The 21,469-nt window shown below is 29.3% G+C and overlaps 1 protein-coding gene across 15 annotated transcripts in view; it reads right to left on the reverse strand.

Annotated features, from left to right (window-relative positions):
• The window catches only part of LOC130668780 (uncharacterized), a 113,948-nt gene that overhangs the window by 19,987 nt on the left and 72,492 nt on the right, over positions 1-21,469 (reverse strand). For 8 of the 15 annotated variants that reach the window (XM_057471235.1, XM_057471232.1, XM_057471233.1 and 5 more), the window contains 9 exons: positions 9,932-10,108; positions 6,748-6,987; positions 4,815-6,663; positions 4,466-4,552; positions 3,595-3,813; positions 2,820-3,107; positions 2,305-2,367; positions 2,005-2,125; positions 492-599 (listed from right to left, as the gene is read on the reverse strand). In XM_057471235.1, coding sequence (XP_057327218.1) covers positions 492-599; positions 2,005-2,125; positions 2,305-2,367; positions 2,820-3,107; positions 3,595-3,813; positions 4,466-4,552; positions 4,815-6,663; positions 6,748-6,987; positions 9,932-10,108 — 3,152 coding nt within the window. The remainder of the gene's footprint in view (positions 1-491; positions 600-2,004; positions 2,126-2,304; positions 2,368-2,819; positions 3,108-3,594; positions 3,814-4,465; positions 4,553-4,814; positions 6,664-6,747; positions 6,988-9,931; positions 10,109-21,469) is intronic. The other 7 variants (XM_057471234.1, XM_057471237.1, XM_057471236.1 and 4 more) reach the window with 7 other exon arrangements.

Here is a 21,469-nt window from a genome sequence, read left to right on the forward strand (position 1 = left end):
AACATGAAATCAGCCGACTGCGAGCTTGTTAGCAACCAAGGGAAAGTTATATTCTCTTAGGACCAACCGAAACGGAACGAAACCAACGCGGAACAAAAGTACATAAATATATCTATAGAAACATATGCAGTGTAAATATAATTGGTAAATGACAAGAAATTACTTCATAATTTAAGAAAATAAAAATAATAAAAAAAAAAAAATTTTAATCACTTTCGCTCTTGAATTCGTTTTTTTAATTTCAATGGGAAGTTAGTTTCATTAGTCATTAAATTGAATTAATAACTTGAAAAAAAAATAACATAAAAACACAACAACAAACAATAAAATCAATCGCTCGTATAGTTTTTTTGTCACTATGTTTTATGAGCAATTGTGTATGTACGTAAGATGCAGACAAATACGAAAATGCAACGTTGATATTTTTTGTTTTTTTTTTTTTTGTTTATACTTTTTTGCTTGTCTATCAATGACAAGTCACTGAATCTCACCGATGGTAGTGGCGGTGCAGTGATGCAGCTTGAGTAACATCCTCGAAGATACGCCGAAGTGGCGTAATGTCGCTAGGAAACAGTGGCGGTCTCCATCGCCTGTGTATGCTGGAATCATGCACATTGCCAATACCTGAAAGTTGCGTGATGCACGCAAGGGGACCAATTTTTGTTTTCTCTTTCAATCGAATCGAGGAAATGAAATCTACTTGTTTATATTGAGGTATAACACGACTAGTAGATGACTTATAGAAATATACACTTATTTTTTAAAATAATTTTGTTCATGAAAAGGGTGATTTATTAATATATTTGAATATTTTTCCTCTTAAGATCACGAAAACACGGAAAATATATACATTGTAAAGTAGTAAAATTTATATACCCTAAATTTAAAAAAAATTTTAATTAAAAATAAATATTTACTTTTTATGTCACGATTAAAATAATTTTCCCCCGGCGGATCCGAATTACGGTAATTTACCGCATTTGCGACATTTTTACCGGATGTTTTTTAGTAGATTTCATATTTCATAGAAATCTAACTTTTGTAGTAGCCGACATGGAGGATTTTTCAGAAAATTAAAAAATTTTCAAACATTCTGAACTTATCGACCAAATAGGGTCATTTCCGAACTCGATCAAGATAATCGCCCAAAGAATAAGTATGCCAAGTTTGATCGCAATCCGTTGGACATTGTGGCTAGCATCCAAGTGAACAAGGCGCGTTATATCTCATATATATATATATATATATATAAACTTTTGAACGAATTGTATTTTTTTGTCGAAAATAACTTTTAGTCTGAAAATATAAGATCATTTTTGTTTGTTGCATTTGAAAGTACGTACAATAATCTTTAATTTTCACTATTTGACTCATTTCTTACACTTTATGGAATTTTTAGCTCTCGCAATAGTTCTCGTGATTGAATCCTAAAGAATTTCGTCATAATTTATCATAATTAGTCGAGTAGGTTCCCAAAACATCGTTTGTTCGTAAGTTTATATATCTATATACTGAATATAACGCGCCTTATCACTCGGATGCTATTTAACTCATCAAATTATATATCTTTGTTTTGTTTTTTCTTAATGTAACTATCAACTTGATTGTGAGAGCTAGCATTTGTTGATTTCATCTTACACCATCTGGTCTATTTAGCTTTTATTTACATGTAAATAGTGCACTATCCAATTTATTACGAAAAAACTATTTCAATTATTGTTATTTAGACTTCATGTTATGAATTTTTAATGCTGCTCAATATTATTAAAAATTTAACAGTCTAATAATAAATATGTTATAAGAAATCTACTTCCATTTCGGCTGCTGAATGGCCTTTTTTATTTTTTCAGTGCAATATTTCACTTTACGGTAAAATACCGCAGGCTTGCCGAATTTTTACGGTAATAACCGTAATTCGGATCCACCAGGAATCGACTTATTTTAAAAATCAAATTTTTAAAAAATAATTTTATAATTATTATTACACTGATTTAAAATATTTACCTGCGTATTGCTTGAACTACCGACTCAGTATCACTCAATTCTAGATCACTGTCCACATGCATCCGTTCACCCCACGTAGCTTTGAGATAAGAAACGCGTCTTGTTGCACGTTCTTCATCGCCTATAAAATAATAACATTAGAATAATTATTATTGCAATCATTACACCATTATATGTATCGTACTCCGAGGTATACACAGCCCGAAGCTCGGAAATAATTAATTATAAAGTAAATGATCAATATAAAGATATCAACAAGGAAGAATAATATTTAGTGATATAATAGTATTATTAACTTACTGAGTTGACTATTTTTCTGTCGCCTTAGAACCACATCATTGGACGTTGGATTGGAGCCCGGAGCTGAAATAATGAAATAAAATTAGTATCAGCATGTAAGGTGTTATTTGAATGATTAAATAAATAAAAATAAAAATATTAATGGAAACATAAATAAGTAGTCATGCTAGCTATCTAGATCTACCAGCACCTTTTTATTATATTAAATAAGCTATGTCTAAAATTTAACGCATAATATTACAAATTACTGATGCAAAATCAATGGATCAAGCCAAAGCCTCTGGCAATATCATTAACTACTTAATATAATACTCCAGCTTCTCTTTATTGATGCATATATTTAGCAATCTTGTTAAATATGTCGAGTAATCTCATTGGATAAATTATTGTGGACAATTGATACGTTAATTTATTTCCTAGTGAGTTATGTTAATTAGTTAGTACGAATCTCGGTTATTTTTTTTTGTTGTTTAATTTTTTTATTATTATTTTTTGTTGCGTGTTTAAGTCCTGACCTAGGGTCGTGCCAGTGGACTCTTGGTCGTCCACATTCTGCTGATCAGATGATAAATGCTGGTGATTGAATGAGCTCTCTCGACTATCTAAAGGACGCAGAGGGTTTGGGATAGGAAGTTGATTTGGCCGGACTGGCTGGGGAGGACTAATGGTTACGGTCGGCATGCTGCTTGGAGTTGTTCTTGAAATGACCTCTGATAATGCTGATGGGTATACTGAATTCGGTTCCATGATTTTTGACTCCTCGGTTGTTCTTTCACGCTGCTGGATCACGTGAGATTCTCGGTCTATTTTACCCGAATTTAAGTATACATATATATGTGTCAGTCTACTTTTATTTATTTCAATTACTAGTGACTAGTAATTAGTCATTTTTTTTTTTTTAATTAATAACGACGAGGGTTATGTAATAGAAGATAAAAATATGATGTCAACTATTGTAAATGTAAATAATAAGCATGACAAAATAAGTAATAAATTTTAAGTAAATATATCAGTATTTATATTTAATACTGATATTTTTACTTTGGGTGACAAGAATACAAAATTTCTGCAAAAAAAAAAAAAAATAATAACAATTCCCAAGATGCTTACTACTCTACAATTCTTTTCTTTTCTTTTCATTTTCTTTCTTTTTTTTTTTTTTTCCCAATAATAAAATTTTGTTTTCGAACGTTTTCATATCAACTCATGAGTAGTTGCCATCAATTTATTTCACTATGCAAAACTCGTCCACGAGAAGAGATCGGATAAGAAAATTCTTAGCAGACTAACCGAGGTGGTTTCTAACAGCCTGAAGATAGCTGTCTTGTCTCTTAGCCTTGCTGTTTCGTGTTTCACCCTCCGGATCCTCGGGTTCTGTCTGCCAGGTATGTCTGACGCCTCGTCGGGTCGTTCCTCCGTTCACAGCTTCCCAAGATTCAGCGCTATTACTTCGTGCTCGCAACCGAACCGGTTCCATATCCATCGCCGGTGTTTCTACGATATAAACGACTAAATTTATATTAACATTGTTAATAAAAAAATTAAAAAAAAACAACAAATTAAAACAAAACCAAAATAACCAAAAACAAAATTAAACATTTAAATTATTTTATATCTTCAGGCTTCATATCAAGTCAAGCTTTCATTTCATTTAACTTTTCTTTCTCTCTTTTTATTATTATTAATATGATTTATATTTTTTGTTATTGTTATTAATAATATCATGGATCCATCGATTCTTGTATTTATTCTTAGGCATACACAAAAGTGCGCTGTCTCGACATGATCATACAACATCTAAGTCAAGTATCACAGAAATATATATATATATATATATATATATATATATATATATATATATATAAATATATAATGCAAGTATGAACGTTTTCTTAGTTCACTTATCATATTTAATTAGTTGTTACATTGATAAATATCACACAAATACAAGTTGACGTAATACATATATGACTCACTTCATTATCAGTCACGTAAAAAAAAAAACAAATAAAAACAAAAACTACAATACTGCGGTGTATTATTTTTTAAAAATAATGAATATTATTAATAATGATAATGACAAATAAAGATATTAAATAATAAAATAAATTCAGCCACATTTAACATAACAGCTTTAATACATCGCATCATCAAATTCTACCTTTATCATCTCTGTAACCCGAAGGTGGTTCGCAATGGATGTATTTGCTGCCTATCGGAATTATTCGATTTCCCGATAACCCTTTGCCTATGATAATTGTAATTAAAATAATAAATTCAATACTAATTAATATACTTATCAAGCTATATCTATATCTATATAAATAATAATTTAATTAAAACAAGCGTTTGTTGTATTACAGGTGCTTACTCATTAATTAGTGCATCAATAATTTTACGGAAATCCAAGTGAAAAAAAAAAAAAACTTAATAATTAAAAACAATTAATGTCTCCATAGAATTATTGCTTTAAAGCATTAAAGTTATTTATAATACAGAAAAAAACTCACCGGAATCTAATGATTTACTTTCACGATTAGCAGTAATTCTTCTAGTTTCATGTGATTCAGCTTTTGATTCAAATTCACGTTTTCGTACAGCAACATTTGGTACACTTCGTTTATTTGATAACCTTGACAACTCACTTTTGTACAAATTCGTACGATCACTAGTTGGCTCGTCATCATCACTGAGTAGTCTACCGGATTCAAATTGTTTAGCTCGACGTGAAACAATTTGAAGTCCTTGAGGCGGTACTGGAAATTTATCTGGCGTTTTTTTGTCTGGTCCAGGTGATGAAGGCAGCGATGAAGTGCCATTTCGAAGTTCATGACAGCTCTGTTGCTGTTGTTGCTGCTGTTGATGTTGGTGTTGTTGTTGCTGTTGTTGTTGGTGTTGTTGCTGCTGTTGTTGTTGTTGTTGTTGTTGCTGAGCCAAACTTGTAACATTTTCATGTATCCTTGATAAGGTCGTAATAAATGTATTTTTATTATTGCTTGTATTTCTCGGTGATGAGTTCGGAGTATTGCGACTTGGTGATTCATTATTAACTACAGTTTTACTAGTCGGATAATTATTAAAATTATTTTCTTTACCATATTGATTGTTAGTATCATATAAAGATGAATAAAATTTATCACGTATTGCTTGTGCACCTTCACGTTCACCATTCTTTACGTCATTAGAATTAGTAACGTCACTACCAACTTCAACCATATCATTACGCACTCTCTGTAAATTCTGATTACTAGGTTTATTATTTTTAATTCTTTCCAAAGTATTATTTCTATTAAGTGTTTGATGATGCGCGGTATCAATAACTTGTTGTTGATTTTGTTGTTCACTCGGTGGCCAAACCTGTCTCTGAAGTTTTTGAGGTCGCGCATAAAATTCACGTTGAATGACACCTTGACACTGGTTTATCCTCGTCATTTCATCAGGCAATAACCAACCAATAGGATGACTTGGACGCCGTAAAAATTCTTCCTTTTGTTCAAAACTCTTTCTCAGTCTCGTCATAATAGAATCATCTGAACATTCATTACCCGTCAGCGTTGAAGTTGAATCGTAAGAAGAAGATATACTGCTATCTTTACTAACCGGTGACGAATCTTGCCTTGATTCCACACTTAATCTTGATCCTGGATCACCAGATTTAAATCCATCGTTATTACTATAAGCCATCTGTCCTCCTCCTACTCCCCCACTCCCTTCTGAATCATTTATTGGACCACTACCTTCACTTGCGCGTCTTGTAACAACGCGTCTTCCAGGCCGGTAAATTGGTACTTGTGGTTCAGCCCGAGACATGGGATACTGATGATCCAGCGACTTACTAAATGTATTTAAATCTGGTCTAACTCGCTCGTAAATTGGATCCTTGATCCTGTCGTAGATTTGCTCGCTACTTGGTCGTGAGTATATCGACTCAGAACGTGTACGATCGTATAAATCGAATCTTGCGTCAGGTGGTGATCGATAAACCTGTCCCATCGGATCAATAATATCTTGCTGCTGTGGTAATGATCTTCTTTGACTACGATCGTCAGTACGACCATAAATACTTTCATGATTACGTGCTTCTGTTAATGGCCGTCGTTGAATATTTGGTACTGATGTCGTCATTTTATTTGCCGATTGATCTTTAAATGTATCCTCGCGTAATCGATACGAAGAACCTGCAGTACCTTGATTTTCAGAGCTAGGAAGTGTTTGGCAAATCCAAGATTGTCTTGTTCTTGATGACGGTCCAGGAATCATACTCATCGACCTACGTTGTTTTTGTAATATTTTGTCGGGAGAACGTAGTCGTGCTGGTCGTTGATTTGTCTCTGGATTGTGCGCAGTATCACCGAAGTACTGAAATTTTTTAATTTTTATTTCAATATTTTGAATTTTATTATTAAACTTTATATACTCTTAAATATATATTTATATAGATACCCTTTGTAATATATCGTCTTCTTTAGAAACAACTAGTAGTCTGAGCCAAGGTTCTGCTTGCTGGATTCGCTGAACGACACTTGCGTACTGCTCGCCACGAGTTGGCACACCGTCCACTGATACGACACGATCTCCAGTTCGAAGGCCTGCTTCTGCTGCTGGTGAATTTGCTCGTACTTGTTTTACGAAAATTGTGTCCATTGGCTCTTCGATTTTTGTCCGCTCGTGTCCTGGCAGCATCTATTTTATTTTTAAAAAATATTAATCAACATCAATAAAAAATATTTTTACAATAATTTTATAAACGTTTAAATTTAAAAAAAATATTTACATAAATTTTTAATATACGCACTATATATTATTTGACTATTTCTTAACTTTTCTTTACTTATGTTAATTATCTATTATTTACTCCATTATTAATCATTAATTCAAAATCTCTTATCAGTTTTAATCAATTATTTAAATTCATTTGTCATTATGATAAAGCGAATAAATTTCCGACAATAAAGCATACAAATATAGACGAACTGTGTTAATAATAAATTAAGCTTATATTTTTTCGATCAAATTTATCTTTTAAATAAAAAAAAATCTTTACCATATGCAAAAAGAAAAAAAAAATTTCACGTACTTCCTTATTCACAATCAGTCGAGTTAATTTTTAAATATTAAACGTAAAAAAAATATCTGTATAGAAATTTTAAATGTTTCCGTTAATCCATATAAATTCTAAGTCATCTAAATCTCATCTCATAACTTGATTATTAAAATAATTTAAAATCTCCTGTGTAAAAAAAATTCGTTCCAAAAATGTTCCTGACAGCCCGAGTCGAAAAGTTTCAGCATTATTTCAAACTGATTAGGCTTAACTAAACCTTAAATGAAGCTGACTGCGCTGAACTGAACCTTACTTCAAACTGACTACGCTTATTTGAGCCTTAAATTAAACTGTTCAGCCTGTCAGTTGACATTATTTCAAACTGATCAGCCTGCTAGTGGAATTAAGTTAAAGCTGGATTCAACCTGAATAAGCTTAAGCTTCAAACTGACGTAAAATTTTCAGGCTGTTTTAAAACTGAACAGCCTACTATGTAATTGAAAAGACACTGAATTCAAGCTGAATAACCTGTCGGTTATTCAGTTCAAAACTAGCTTAACTTTTGAGCTTATTTTCGAACTGAATAAACTGCTATTTAACAAAATTTAGACTCGAATTGAAACTGCCACACTGTCATTATAGAGCACAATTTCGACTTGAAGAACCTTAATTCTGCACTGATTTGAAGCTGATCACACTGCTGCAATTAAACATATTTTCAACCTGATGAGCCTGATATGACGCTTTTGTCAAACTGAATAGCCTGACTAATTGATTTTATTTTCAAGCTTAATTTCAGCCTGATGATCCTGAAAAGTGAAATATGACGACCTTTCAGTCTAAGTTCAGACTCATTTTTTAATGTATTTTAAATAGCCACTTTTTATTTTTTTCTACTGTTGGTTAGCAGTTTATTCAGTCTGAATTAATGCTGAAACTTTTCGACTCGGGAGTGAACTTACAAAATTGAGACAATTCCGAACTTTGAGTTAAACATTTTTGGAGCTATAAAATAATTGCAGATTTTTTGTTTTTTTTTTTAATTTTTGAAGAAAAATGATTGGAATTGACAGTTTTGTGAGTTCATGATAAGTTCATAATAAATTCATAAAAAGTTTAAAATTAGTTCCAATCACTCATTTATTAAACGATTTTTGAACAAATCAACAGTGAACAAAAACTGACCTTCCCAAAAAATTCTAATAAAAGTAAAAAAATATTCATGAATATTTTCAAACCATTTTCATTTTTAACTTCCCGCGAAGAAAATTGTAAATTTTCAAAAATTCGGGAAGTTATTGGTTTCGGTCCGATTTACGAAAATCGAATTTCCATCAGATGTCGACGTTTCGAGGTCCTAGGAAGCTATCCTGACTAATTTCACGATGATGTCCGAGTGTATGTATGTGTGTACGTACGTACGTACGTACGTATGTATGTATGTAAATATTCATAACTCTTGAACGGATGAACCGATTTTGATCGTTGAGGTGTCATTCGACGCGGCTTGTTAATGTCTTGAGGCCGTAAAAATTTGAACTTAATAGGTAGGGTGCGTTCAGAGATATTTCAAAAATAAAATTGTTTCGAAAATGTTTTATTTGGATAACTTTTAATTTGCTCGATGGATTGATTCCAAAATCTAATCAGCTCTAAAACTCTATAAGCCGCGTCGAATGCCACCTCAACCATCAAAATCGGTTCATTCGTTCAAGAGAAACCGTTGACGAAAGAATTCAAAAAAAATTTTTTCCTTGGTTTTTTTGAAATTTCTCAAAAACGGCTAAATAAATCAATTTCAAAATTTGATTAGCTTCAGAACTTGATAAAACGCGTCGATTGCCACTTCAACCATCAAAATCGGATAATTCGTTCGCGAGATATCGTGGGAGAAGGAAATGCTAAAAAATGGTTTTTTACAAAACAATGGCATACAAAAGTATTTGCGAGCTCGAAGAGCTCGAAAATGTATTCACAGTAATGTTTTCGAGCTCAACGAGCTCGAAAACAGCAGGAAGTTTTGGGGCTGGCCCGCAGGGTCAACTGACAGACCGATTTTTTTTTTTGCCTCATGCCTGAATAATTCTGGTAAAAGTCGTTAATGTTCATAATTCCTAATTAATTCCTTTTTTTTTTCTTAAGGTTCTTCAAACCCAAAAAATTGTCAAATAAAATTATTCTTGCTCAAAACATAATTTAAAAAAAAAAAAACGCGCAGGAAAACCTTCACCAGTCGAGAATTGTTCAGTTTCTAATTTTTTCAAAGTTCCAAAAATCTTCAACTTAAAGTTCAAAATTGTCTCAATTTTGGAAGTTTACTGTCATGAAGGTTTTTTGGAACATTTTTGGAACTAATTTTTTTTACACGGCCTTGTTTGAATTAATTAAAATTATTATTTTTTGTCAATGGACTACTTAAAATCTGATCATTTAATAAATAGCTAGTAGATTATTAATATAATTAAATTGAGTATTAACCAAATTACATTAACAATATAAGTATACATTATAATCCGTTATAATAAATTTAATTGTCAAAGGCACTTTAGTGATTTAATAGTATCAAAATAATGTACGACTTACACAGCAGGACTCGGGCGGATAGACGATAAAGTGACGAAGGGTAAATCCAAATCCATTTTCGCTGCGTCGTAGTAAGAGTGTACGTGGTCCGCGTGGTGGTGAATTATCTTGCTGTTGTTGTTGCTGCTGTAGATGACCAGAAGATGGTGCAGGTGGTGGGGGTGATGTATGGCCGATCTGTAACAAAAATAAATTCACTCTTATCAGTCAAGTGGCAATATTTCAAATTTAAAAAAAATTTTTTTTTTTATCGATAAATTATTCATTTCCTTTCCAATTGCAGAAGCGTTAAATGGCCATATGTCAAGCGGAACTACGCAACGTATATAGAAATTGATGTTTTGGATGTCACCTATAGAGTGTAGTGACCAGTTTGATATGCAGCATCCTGCTTTATTTTATTTAATACATAATATACATGTATTGTATGTATATAGGTATATAACTCAAGTGTTAAATAATTTATGTAATAAGTATACCTATATATTTAATACATACAAGCATATATGTGCACGTGATAGATACGTGTTACGGAACTACACAAGAATGACCTTAATTATCTGCTTCATTGCCGAGGTTAACCCTCCATTTGTTACTCGAGATAAAATATTAATTAATTACTTTATCTTATATTTTTTAAAAGGGTTATTTAATAAATAAAAAAAAACATTTTATAAGTTAATTTAATAATCAATTATGTGTTGAGTATATAAATAATATATATAATAATTGAATATTAAAATAATCAATATCTAAAAATAACTATTGATTTATATTAATTAATAATAAATGATGCAAATAATTTTAAGTAGAGATAAAATTATAGTAAAATAATTTATGGGAATAATTTGAGTAAATTTTTTTTGCCAAATTTACTTGTGAATAAATTAAAGTCTACTGTTTCCATTAACTTTCTTATCAATGTCAAAAACAGAAGCTAAGAGGTGGATCTTGCTGACTAAAATATATATACATATACAATATATATATGTATATGTGGATGAGACAGTGATGTATATTTGTAAAAAGTAATAATTTAAATGACTCAAGTACGATGGGAAAAAATAAAAAAAAATGATTATGATGATGAAAAAGAAGTTGAAATAAAATATAGTTATGTATATCCTGAAGCAAGGAGTAGAAACATCAGGATTTACAATATCTGCAGGTTAAAAGTTTCCAGTACAGTGTTTCTCTTCGATACACTCAACCGTAACCGGCTTCTACTCTTCCATTTCGCAGTTACATACTACCTTTGTACATACGTATGTATTTACGTACTATATGTATATAGATACATATAGTCATATATAGTTTATATTTATATTTAGAAACGGGTGAGTATCCTTGCCAGTGTCGGTGTACTCGTAACCCACGGGGAATGGATTTATATATGATGTCAAGTGAGAAAGAGATGGACTATAAGTAGAGGGAGTCGATCCTACGAAGGGGAAATATGTTTAAGGACTTGAGTGTAAGAACAGTTCAAGGTGCTCACGATGAATTAATGATTGAATATTTTTATTTCATTTATTTTTTATGTTCTTGTATGTCTTCTTCATCTTTTCTTCTTCATCATTCGCACCTTGAATAATTTAATTTAATTTTTTTTCATCGTTATTCTTTGTATGCACATGTTATATCTTTTACTGATACTGTACGACGTTACACACGTACGACTTGTTTCTCTGATTGCATCCGGAAGAAATAGTAAAGTAACCGGATGCTTTATTTTACAAACGCTTTAAGGCTCTACATGCAATTCACAGGTGCATGATATGATTTTTCATGTAAATAAACCTTTAAACATATCAGAGAACTTTATTTTTTATTACCATGAATTTAAATGGACAACTTTAGTTGTAACTGATAATAATCATAATAATAAATATAAATATTATTATTTTCTATCTAACTTGAATTTATTTTTATTTCATGCCGTGATATAAATAAATATTTTAATTAAAGAGTTTACAATAAATTTAAATGGAAACAAAAATATTTGAGCTAATAAAAATACATATAATGATTTTAATAAATATTGAGTAAGTAAATTGACGTTAATTAAAATGTCACCAGGCATTATATGACTGGGTTGCAAAATATCGTTCGTTATATAGATTTTTTATTATCATCAGACGTTATTTAGTGAATTCTATCAAGCCAGACGATCCTTTAACGATTACAATGGATCTTGCACTTGAAACGATAACAATGACAATGATAATGACAATAACAATGACAGTGACACTGACAGTGACAGTGAATATAAGAAATAACTACTGTTACTCACTAAAGTAATGTCTCAAGTGAAAGATATATATGTGTGCATAGAATAGTATACATTAGTAAATGATGATTCTTTATGCGAATCACGCAGTTACTTTAATCAAAAAGGATTGACGTCATTAAATGTTTGTGTGTTGGATATACATCCAAAGGAAACTCGTTTATCTTTATATCATGTTATTATACAAATAACGATTTAAATTAATTGTCATTAATAATTATTCGTCTCTATAATTGTATAATATGTTGTTTTAAATATTTTACAGTTTGTGTTAAATATTATTTATACCGTTAATTAATTTTTTTTTAATTTTTACTTTCAACACAATTTATATTACTACCGCGTTCATCGTTAATTCACTTTAATATTCACGTTTATTTTGTGTATCTATTCATTATAAATTTATAGTCACTTAGAATATGTTATCAGTCTAATGGCTTTTACTTCCTTAAGTTTTAATTTATAATTATTTATTTATAGGAATTTAATTAAATAATCATTTTATAGATTTTTTATTCAAATACACTTATTTATTTTTGTTTATATGAATGTTAAATAAAATATCACTGATACATAAATTGTAATCACTAACTATCGAAAAACTTTTTTATTTAGTGGTAATAAATCTTCACTAACATGAGAAAAATTTTTAATCACTTAATTTCTAATAACGATAATTATGCTGAAGTACAGTCTTATTTATTATTAATTATGAAAAATTTAAAAAATTCATATTTTTCAATATATTTTTTTTTAATCTTTTTCTTCTAGGCAATTGTGTGAAGAACAAAAATTATTATCTTTGATAAAAATATATACTTGAGTTATTTATATTAGATCCCGGGTCAAAAAAATAACTTGATATAGACTTTTTTGACTTGCTTTTGACTTAATAAACTTGATTTTGACTACTATAATTTTTATGACTTGAATTTGACTAAGTTAACTTGATTTTGGCTACACCTTTTTTTAACTTGAATATGACTTTTTTACCCGGGAAAAAATCGGCATGCATGATCATGCATAATCCATGCTTGATCTTGGATCATGATTATACGTGAATTATGCATGAGTCATGCATGGTCAGGCATGATCCATTAAGATTCATCCATGGTCCAGACATGGTCATGTATGAGCAGGCATAAGCATTCTCATCCATAGAACAAATCTTTAGAATGATCAGACTTAATCATCCATGATTATTCTTAATCATTCTTGATCATGTATGATTTATATATGATATATATCCGATCTTATATGAGTTATAACTGACCATACATGATTCATATCTGATCAAACAAGATCATGCATGCCCACGTCGGATCATTCATGGTCATTTAGGAAGAGTTTCCCTTCTCAATAAGAACTTTCATTTATGGTAATACCTGATCATGCATGGCCATGAATGATTAGTTTTGTCCATATCTGATCATGAATGAGAATTAAGTTATAACTTAAAAATTTAAGTCAACTAAGTAAAATCCAAGACAACGTGATTTGAATTTGACTTAATTGGCGTAAATCGGTACTAAATAAGACAATTTAGTTAAAATCAAGTCAAAATCTAATGTATTTTCATATCTTAAAATTTGTTTTTCATTTATTAAAAAAAGAACTTATACTTGAATTGCTTTTGTCTTGCTTGACTTGCTTTATTTTCAATTTTTTAAATTACGCCAAAATCAAGTTATTTTTTTGACCCGGGATTATGTAACTTTTTCTTGATATATAGCACAATAAAAATTGATAAAATGCTGTCTCGAAAATAACCATTATCATATTTTTCCGATCGCGTATTTAAAATTACAATACTCTCTAAAAATGAATTAGTGAAATTCACTGCGAATCAGTGAATAGTCACTATTTCTACAGCTATAAGTATACCACTAATTCGACCAGTGGTATACTTATAGCTGCTTCCAAGTGCATATTCACTAATTCGCAGTGAATTTCACTAATTCATTTTTAGAGAGTACTTGCATCGCCGTGAAAATAATTTAATTTTTAGTTTCGGGTTTGAATCAATCTGTAAATTCGCGAAACTGTAATGGATTAATAAAAATAATATGGAATTTTGGAATTTTTTTCTGTGTAGAATATTTTTAAAAAAATTTATGATGTGACAACTTTTCAGAGTCGAAAATGAATTAGATTTCTGCACAAGAACGAAAATAACAACCAAGGCGACTGTTAATGAACGTTATGTATAAAAGTGTACATCTAAATCTGATGATCAATGAAACAAAATTGTTAAAAAAAATAGAGCATGTAGTAATCAATTAGTTTAGTATATTTAAAGTGTTATTTTTGGCATGACAAGAAGAAAAACATAAGTTAATAAAATAATATACCTTGACTTTAGAAGTTACGTACAAGTTTCTGTTACCTGATTTCAACATTCGCCCTCCAAGAAAAAGGAACGAGACAAAATATATGAGATGAGATGGGAGAATCAAACGTCGGTTCGTTAACGTGGTGTGTGTTTGTAAAACGTCTTTCTCTCTTTAAAACTTACATATACATTCATCTATTTTGAGGTAACTCGTCGACGTTTACACGCGCAACTTTTAACCCTCTCTCTGTCTCGGCTTTTAAAAGTGGCGTAATATAATCTCAAAACTGTTGTAATTGCGTCAAAGTGAATTTAACTTTTCGTGAATCACAAGACCTTGATAAATAACGTATATTTATAAATAAATCACCAGCACATTAATTAAAATAATTTATTATTGTAACCGATTATTCATTAACTTGTTTTTAATCTTCGATAAGAGTTAAAATTCATTGAATTCATTTTGATACGTATAAAAAATTTAATTTATCATGAATAAAATTATAATATGTTTTTAAATCTTCATTTGTATTCCCATGTTGTACAACACAAAAAAATTATTTAACTCATTTAAATTAATACCTGTAATTATAAACAGATAAAAAAAATTTTAATCACCTTGTTATTTTATTGATGTAAAAATAATTTATTGGGATACTTATATAGTGTGATAAATAAATAAATAATAATGTTAAGAAGATCCAGACAAGAAGCAAGTAATGAAATTTTGATTTTTTGCCAAATAACATTCTAAAGCTATCCGGAGTAATTTTGCACGGACGAATGGACCCAGACTTGGACGCTATCAACATTTTTATTTTTTTGGCAAATTGACAATTATTTAATATTTTTTCTACACATTAATAAAACCACTTAGTAGAAATGATGAATAAAAAAAATCTCCAATTGAATGAAAACCAAAATTTAAAAAATTAAAAAAACATCTTCCAAAAAATATAAATATTAAATATTTATGGGTTTGCACTGTAAAAAATTTTTGGAGTGAACGCGGATTAAATCTGGAGTGATGACTGTTTATTTATTTAATACGCTCGGAGTGAAATTTACACCGAAGGAGAGTTTATTTTAGTATTAAAACTCCGAATCGGAGTGAATGCAGATTCAAATAAAATCCAGACCATTCCGAAATCACTCCGTTGAAGAGACAAATTCCCTATTTACTCCGTATGCAAAGTGATTTGTTTGTAAGAACTTCGAAACTTCAAGTGACGGAGTGAATTCGGATTTAAATAAAATCTGTAATCACTCCGAATTCACTCACGGTATTTTACAGTTTGGTGATCTTGTTCAAAAATGAAATCAAGAATAAATAAGATAAAAAATGAAATTAATTGGTAAAATAAAAATGTAAATGAAGAATGTAGTGGACATATAAAGATTCAATTGAACAGAATAAATTACTCGAGTTGAGTTTGTCCTGTTATAAATGAAAATTTAAAGGAGATAAGATGAGTGTAGCATGTATGTAGTAATATAAGAAGTATAGACGTTGTCGTAGGTCATGGTAGGCAAGACTGCGACCGCCTTGGGCATCGCAGCGCAACGGGCAACAGCAGTATCGTAAATAAGACGGCAAGTCAAATTTATGGGTTATCGATACACAGAGAAGGCGTCCCTGCTTGTTGTTGTAAGAGACCAGAGTGAAGAAGGGACAAGGTCGCGGTGAGGTCGCTTATGCATATATAGATGTATTATATAGACTATTAAGATTCTCTTTAAAGTCTTATAAAATTTTATTTTTTTAAATTTATTTAGTGGACTGTCCATTTTTCAAATTCACTTTGGTTGTGTTGGACACGAGGTAAACTGCTGCTATACCTTGATCATTTTTACCATCTTATATATATCTATATATACATGTGGTATATTTGTTTAAATATTTTACATTTGCTACACATTTGGTCTTTTATAAGGTACATAAACGACAATAAAATGTCATGACAGCGGTTTTTGAATTCCACAAATGGATAAGGGCGAGTCACCAGTCTTTCCTGTAACATTATTATGCGTATTCTCATATGGATATACTACAATGTTGTGAATTTAAAATATTTATTCATGCTTATGATCCAGTAACTTTCATTTATTTACTTATACGTTGACTTTTCGTGAGAAAAAATTATAAAGAAATGAAACAATACGATAATAATAACAAGAATAATATATACGTAAATTTAAATAGATTTATGTATGTAATAAATAATTGTTGACAATTGCCATTTTCTATTTTTTATTACTTGAGATAAAATAATAATTGATAAGCCAGATTATTTAAAAAAAAAATGTTGCTATATATTTTTTTATTGCAATTTGATAAGATAATAAATAAAATAGTATTTTATAAAATACTGTTATTATTTCAAATATTCATCGCAGCTATAATAAATAGCCGGGAAGAAATTTTATATTGACCGTAAAAGTATAAGTTTACGTGATGAATTAGAACACTACTTTTCTTCGATTAAGAAAATGATTTTGAATGAAATCTGTAAACTTCGCATTAAAAATATAGTGAGTGTGAATGTAGCAGACATTAGACAAATTTAAAATTATTAATAAATAGAGTAAATAATTAATAAAATAAAATTTAAAAAATTTTGAAATTGATAAGTGCATTTTTTATAAATATTGTTTTTTTAATTATTAACTCTATTTATGTATAATTTTAAATTTGTCTGATGTCTACTACATTCACACTCATAAAAATATATAAGATTGAAAATTTTCAATAGCATAATTTTTTATAAGGAAAATATGCAATGTTTCTAAAAGTTTTTTCTCTTTAGTGTAACTATTTTTTTAATAAATAAAAATTTTATAAAAATTAAATTAATGAAAGGTGAATTTTCAAAATCACTTACAATTAATTAACTTTTTTTTGACAATCATGAATTTAAATTAATAATATTGTAGGTTAATAGTATATTGATAAAGTTATTTATATAGTTGTATTTTTGTAAATAGTTGCATAGGTTAAAAAATGTTGTACACTAATAACCTTGATATATTTACGCTAACAGCTTTTTATAAGCTATTATAGATTATAGATGCCCGAGTTGTCTTAAGTATTAAAAAAAAGAGACAAAGCCTGACATAAAAAACAAAATGAAAGCTTGTAACACACGAAGGAGCATGTGTACATTATTTGTACATTATAGAAGAAATGATCCAGAAGATGATGTCAAGGACAACAAAAAGGTGACGTTAAAATCTCTATGAAAGGTGTTTATTTAATATTTAACGAGAGAATTGTTGATTGTAACCGATAGCGTTACCCAAGAAAATATTTTTATCTTTATCATCAGATCAGCACGACTGGATAGATACTATACTAAACATTTGATTGTTATTTACGCTTAAATCTTTCGTAGTTAAACATCATCTTTACTATTATTAACACGATATTATACAACCTGTCTTTCTTATTGCACATATAAACTTTAATCTAAAAATAATTTATGATAATTAAAATAAATTGCAAAAAAAAATTATTATTAATGTCATTAAAAGCTAATTCTTGCTTATTAATTTTAATTTTCATCTTAACAAATGTATGCATTTATGCATAAATAAATAAAACAATAAATTTATAAATAAATGATAGTCTCGGAAGTACTTAATAAAAAATTTAAGATGCAACTAGATACGTGCCACCTGTGTGATATAAATTTAAAGTCGCGCAGTTCTACGCATATTTTAATACGTTAAAAAAATATTTATGAAAAAAAATATCAGACAGAGAGAGAAATTTTATATCTGTGTGTTCAAGGAAGTTCTATATGTACAGCAAACATACATGCATGCATCTACTTTATACTCTTAACTCTCCACACGCGGTCCAGCAGCGACGAGGGTAAAGGTGAATAACAAGTTAGTTCTCTCTCTTTTGCATACATGCCACAACGTGTACGATGGTTTGTTACTAATAATAGCCACCAGCATCAGCAGCGATATTATCGATCCCGCCCGTTATATTTGCCTGTTCTTGATCTGACTGACACCCGCCGCTCCATACTCAAGTATATTACCGGTATATATATATGCATATATTAATCTATATAAATACATATCTACATATAATATACATACAAATATGTATATATCAACGGCTAAAGTTAACTGGTAGTGACGAACAACTCTTTTACTCTCTTTATCTTTATAGTCAAGTTAACATATATCTCTATACTACATATTCTCCACTATACTCATACTCATACGTCCGTTTAAACTCACCATACGGTCTATTATATATATACATAATATACATTTACTAGTAATTCTATTCGGTTGCCCGGCCGGCTGTTTTCGATCACTTGGTCCAGCATGTTTGTATGAATCGGATAGCGAACGTACTAACAATTCTCTCGGTAACGATCCGTTTAACGCACGAGCTTGCCAGTCACGATTAACTGACACCGATCGTCGTGGCCAGGAGGTTTATCTCGCCATTTCTATATATATATATACACATATACATATATGATATTTTTAATAGGTAAATATATAACATGTATAACTCACATAAGTATATACTACATTTACGATCAAAATGTATATTTAATAAAGATGAGATTTATCAGCCAACAATTGCCATGTATTTTATTCACTTTAAACGTATAAATATATATATATCAATATGAAAATTTTTTAGTAAAATAAATTTAATGATATTAATTGATGTATTTGTGGTTAAATTTATTTAATAAAATATTTTTTTTTATTGCAATCAAGTGCAGTCAACAATCAAAAAGGTTGTGTTAATTAAAAGATAACACGAGAGATAACTATTAAATTGTATTGAGAAAGCAAATAATTTTATTTATTGATTTATATATATATATATATATACACATATATATTTTTATGCATTTCTTCGTCAGTTATTTATTTTTAGAGATAACCTTCCAAGACTTATCGACCCTTTCAATCGATTTCGATATATGTCTGAGCTATTTAAAATAACATCCGGCATCGACGTGATAATGATCTACTTGAAACTCGGGTGAAGTGTGTAGATTGACGATTATATACATTAATGATCTGTGACGTGAATAAAAATGTGTGGAGAATAAAAATAAAAAAATTATTTTAAATGAGTGAGTGAGCGGTAAATCTGGGCGGTTTTATTTCACTTATAAATTAATAAGTTTTATCGGGTTTAATTACATTATTAAAATATTTAATAAATTTATATTTATAAATATACACATATCTTTTGTAAATATTTGCCTGTTATTAATTTTTCACTCATCTTTATTTACATTTCATTATTATCTTTATATTATTATTGTCTTACTCTTGCTTAATTACACTATCATATTTTTAACTTGATCACCTTTATCTTTCTCATTATGTGAAGATATTATACATCAAAGTTTTATTCAATTTTTTTTTACTGTTGACGTATTTGATTTTTAAAGTAGCTACTTTACTAATGATAATGAATATTTACTTATCAACACTTTACGACAATGACGTTAAAAGACTTTTTTTTCTTTTTGTTGACGCTTTTAAAATAAATAGTAAAGTTTGTATTTATCTTTGAATTTTAAACTTATAAGTTTGTTGCAAAACATTTTTATAAAATTATTTAATAAAATTTACCACAAAAGTTTATTTTATACGTTTCATACTTTAAGTAAATTTCCAAGTTATTATTTCAAGTTAAAAGTTTTTTATGGAGAAAAAAAATAAGTTTAAAAAAATAATGTAAAACTCATTCGTCAGACCGTAACTTCCATTTACTTCCATTTCTTAAGGCATGATTTCTTAACTATTAAAAAATCATTTCTTAAATAGTAAGAAATATTTGTTAAATACAAAAAAGTGATGTCTAAGAAATGGTTTCTTAAATACTAAGAAATCCTTCTGTCAGTGAGTGAATGCGGAGCGGATGACTGTTTATTCATTTAATTCCCTTGGACTGAAATTTACTTCGAAGTGGAGTTTATTTCAATATCGAAACTCCAAAATCGGTTTGAATGCAAGTTTTAATAAAATCAAAATCACTCCGTAATCACTTCGATGAAAAAACAAACTCCCTATTTACTCCGTGTTCACTCTCGATTTTTACAGTGCAACAAATAACATTATTTTTTATGTAACTGAAGATCGGAACGATTTTCGCACAATGAAAATGAAAAATTAAAATTATTCATGTATTATATTAATTATGTAATTTGTCTGCTTGAGTGGTAGTTCAGGATTGAGGATGGCCTAAGGTTTTCGGCTAACATACCAGCATCTATATGCGAAACATTTCAGAAATCTAGTCATTCAGTAGATTTTTCACTTTCGAATTTTCTTTTTTTGTTCCGCGAAAAACGTTCCGATCTTCAGGTATATTATTTTTTACCTCTAAGAATTTTTAACGATTAAAATGATAAATAAAAATATTTGTTGTAACATTTTACAATAACAAAAAATTTCAATCAATACTACAAAAGATAAAGAACAATAAAAAAAAATGATAAATACATTTGTATTTGTATATAAATAAAAGAATGTACAAAAGAGAGATCATGGTGTAAAAAGGTGAACGATTCAGTGAAATATTACATTACGATTTATCGATTGCCTTCTATCTGCACTACTCACGCCAATAAAACTCGATTCTCACAGGATTAACGCACCTATGGCGCTTAGACTTAGCCTCTCTACAATTTTATACATGTATATACACTATACATTAGCGATATATCTAACTCTTGTACGTTTGGTTGCTATAAGTACTTGATCGGTAAATATAAATACAAACAAAGAAAAGCAAAGAGGCTTAAGGGCAACTTGTGAATGTATAGGTAGATATACTACACACATATTTATATATATATATATATATATATATATATATATATATATATATATATATATATATATATACAATATACACATA

Source organism: Microplitis mediator, chromosome 5 (genome assembly GCF_029852145.1).
Source record: "Microplitis mediator isolate UGA2020A chromosome 5, iyMicMedi2.1, whole genome shotgun sequence".
NCBI lineage: Eukaryota > Metazoa > Arthropoda > Insecta > Hymenoptera > Braconidae > Microplitis > Microplitis mediator.